The sequence below is a fragment of the Bidens hawaiensis genome, unplaced genomic scaffold (genome assembly GCF_021521415.1).
Source record: "Bidens hawaiensis isolate Kalapana, Puna unplaced genomic scaffold, B.hawaiensis_p1.1 tig00024672_1, whole genome shotgun sequence".
NCBI classification, from domain to species: Eukaryota; Viridiplantae; Streptophyta; class Magnoliopsida; order Asterales; family Asteraceae; genus Bidens; species Bidens hawaiensis.
Genome location: NW_027493909.1, coordinates 123,193 through 126,710, shown reverse-complemented (window position 1 = coordinate 126,710; position 3,518 = coordinate 123,193). Strand labels below are relative to the sequence as shown.

The 3,518-nt window shown below is 38.7% G+C and overlaps 1 protein-coding gene across 1 annotated transcript; it reads left to right on the top strand.

The window, feature by feature from the left end:
- Window positions 1-380: 380 nt before the first annotated feature.
- On the top strand, window positions 381-1,856 carry LOC143569852 (aquaporin PIP2-4-like). Its single transcript, XM_077055658.1, has 4 exons — window positions 381-1,005; window positions 1,124-1,419; window positions 1,500-1,640; window positions 1,718-1,856. Exons 1-4 carry the CDS (start codon window positions 702-704, stop codon window positions 1,829-1,831), a joined length of 855 nt encoding a protein of 284 aa, XP_076911773.1. The 5' UTR covers window positions 381-701; the 3' UTR covers window positions 1,832-1,856.
- Window positions 1,857-3,518: the final 1,662 nt, after the last annotated feature.

The window sequence follows — 3,518 nt, the reverse complement described above, 5'->3', positions numbered from 1 at the left end:
ATCTAACAAACCCCTTAATTAAACAATTTGATCGATCAACCTTTTTAACCCATTTATTACAACCCACCAACCCGAGTAACATACTTAAATCTTGATTAGTACTCGTCAACCGGTTTTAAACATTTATATAACAAGTTAAAAGGTTCGTAGTCATGTTACACTGTTATAAGTGTGTCAAGGTTATGATTGACACTAAATATACGTGTCATAGCCGGATTAATTTAACCTGCTAACTCGAAACATCGGAACTGAATGTATAAATAATAATAATTATGGATTTATGGATAATACAATGGACAAAATGTGGTGTGGTGGACGGTGGTGTTATAGCCAGGAGTTATTTTTAATGTTAATTACTAATTAAATGATTGGCTGGGTTAGCAGAAAAATACTTGTTACCAACTGAGCACTGATATGGCTAGTGGAATAAATAATAGTTTTTGGATGATCAAAATTAAATGGACGGTGTAAGTGAGAATGATGAGGTTCACACTTCACATATGTACAAAATCAATCATCATCTCCAACTCAAAATAATAAGGATTTTGAATAATATGCAATTATTATTTGTTACTCCACATTATTAATAATCGAATATGCAATTTTGAATATGCATATAAATTGCTTTCTTCTCTTCTCATTATCCACCACTCAAGTACTTCAACTTCTCTAACACTAAGCTTTAGAAGAGTAATTAAGTAATGGGCAAAGACGTTGAGGTTGGCGGCCATGACTACGGCGCAAAGGACTACCAAGACCCTCCACCGGCTGATTTATTTGACGCCGAGGAGCTAACCAAATGGTCCTTTTATCGAGCCATCATTGCTGAATTCATCGCCACACTTCTCTTCCTTTACATCACTGTCTTGACCGTCATTGGCTACAAGTCACAAACCGACCCTGCCCATAGCTCCGACCAATGTGGTGGCGTTGGCATCCTTGGCATCGCTTGGGCCTTTGGTGGTATGATATTCGTGCTCGTCTATTGCACTGCTGGCATCTCGGGTAAATTAATTACTTTCCCCTTCAATATTTAACTATGTATTTCTTTGATAATAATAATAATAACAACGTTCAAATGTTCGATTAGTGGATATATTGTGATGATGAATTGAATTTGCAGGAGGACACATTAACCCTGCGGTGACATTTGGGTTGTTTTTGGCTAGGAAGGTGACGCTCCCCAGGGCGGTCTTGTACATCGTGGCACAATGCTTGGGTGCCATTTGTGGGTGCGGTCTAGTTAAAGCTTTCCAAAAGACTTACTATAATGCTTATGGAGGTGGTGCCAACGAGCTTGCAGATGGCTATAGTAAAGGCACCGGCTTGGGCGCTGAAATCATCGGCACATTTGTCCTTGTATACACCGTATTCTCAGCCACCGACCCCAAGAGAAATGCACGCGATTCCCATGTCCCAGTATGCACTCCTAATTACTCTACTTGATACATTCTTTATTATTTTTGTATGCGTATTTATTTATATGTCTTTGATTTAAGGTTTTGGCGCCTCTTCCTATTGGATTTGCCGTATTCATGGTTCACTTGGCCACCATCCCGATCACTGGCACTGGAATCAACCCGGCTCGTAGTTTTGGTGCAGTCGTTATGTACGGAAAAGACAAAGCTTGGGACGATCAAGTTTTATCATTTATATCATGTCCACGCCTTGTTGATAAGTAAGTTAAAATATGCTAACTGTGTGAGCTTTTGTGTAGTGGTTATTTTGGGTGGGACCGATGATCGGAGCTGCCATCGCCGCCTTCTACCACCAATACGTACTAAGAGCAAGCGCAACTAAAGGTCTTGGATCCTTCTCGAGCAATGCTTAATTAAGCAGCTATATATGAGTGCTGCTTTTGGAAGAAATTGTATATATTTGTGTTTGTTTAATGAGTGTGAATTGTGGTCTTGGGGCACTTGGTTTTATAACGTGTCCAAAAAACTTACTTTCAAGTCCTTTTTTTCAATCCCTTTTGTTTGTTGTAATTGGCACGAATGGGTATTTTTCCAACCTGATGATAGGGGTGAATAAATAATGATAAGAACCAAACTATCAATAGTTTTAAGCCTAATAGTTCGGTGTAAATAACGATAGTGATTTTACTTATAAACCAGTGTAAAACCCGGCATGTTGCGTCAGGGTAGGTTGGTAGGACTCGAGCGGTGGTAAAACCCAAGCGTTATAGGTCCCAAGCATTGAGGTGGTAAGTCGACAACAATTCGGCCAGTGTCGGTTATGCACATTACTGTAACGGAACTAAAACAAAGTTAAGTATAAAATTTGAGGTGAACCAATGAGGTGGTGTTAGTTGGTAAAACTTGAGCGTTGGCAAAACCCGACTGTTGTCGATCCCAGGCGTTGAGGCGGTGAGTCTAAAACAAAATGCGGCATTTGGCCGGTTTTCGTTCGTTCCTTTCGATACGGGAACTAAAACAAAATGCGGCGAGTCAAGCCCCAAATCTTAACCACACGAAATTCTCTTTCAGCCCATTAACCAAACACTACAACATAGCATGTAATTAACAGAATCAAGAACATAAAATGAAAATCATAAACCACATTCAACAACTACCACATAACTTTAATATACACCAGGCAATACTTGCAGCAAATCTGTACCACTAAACAAACAAAACGGAAGGACATGCAATTGAAAGATCAGGCAATGCATAGAAGTTAGAATAAGTTAAACAACACTTGGTATCCAGGCGGCATTATGTCGGAAGGACTTAAAGAAAACAGGTCCCACCAACAATGACACAATATAAGAAAATAAAGGATGCTGAACTCATAATTCATTAGGTACTTTTTATGAATGTCAACTAAGTATCGTAAGTAAATTGCTCCCGGTTGTTCAATCATTTGATAATCAGAGCTTTGATAAATGATCACTATGATCAGACTCAATAAAATTTTATCAATCATTTCTTCTGTTGTTAAGGTGGAGAACTGAACAAAGAATTCTCTTTTTTCATCATTAATCGAATCACTGTTTGCAACCCAGGTATCTATTTTATCATCAATGTTGGGCCTAGTTTTGTGGTTTGAGCTTAGTTTGTTTTAGTTTATCTTGATTATGGGCTTGGGTTTCGGGTTATAATGTAAAACCGAGAACACTTGTGGGTTCTCGGTGGGCTTGGTGTTTGTTTGGGCTGGCCTTAGTTGGTTAGTGTCCCTATATATAGTGATGTTATGTATAGGGTTAAAGTGTTGTTCATTCCAAGTCTTTTGTTCAAGGATTGTAAGTGCTTAAGCACCCAATGTATTCATTAATATATGTGTGTTTTGAAGCAACATCTTGTTTATTTACTTGTTCTTGTTCGTTTTCTTGAATCACCGAGTGTTGGTATTCCGCACCAATACTCGTTTGGTTGATATCATATTGTAGTGATCCAAATACGGGACTTACAATTGGTATCAGAGCCTTAGACGAATTCAGGCTCGTTATTGTGATATCAACGGATTCAAGATCCTGATATTAGCTGGTTGTGTTCGTAATTCCGGCGAGATTGTAA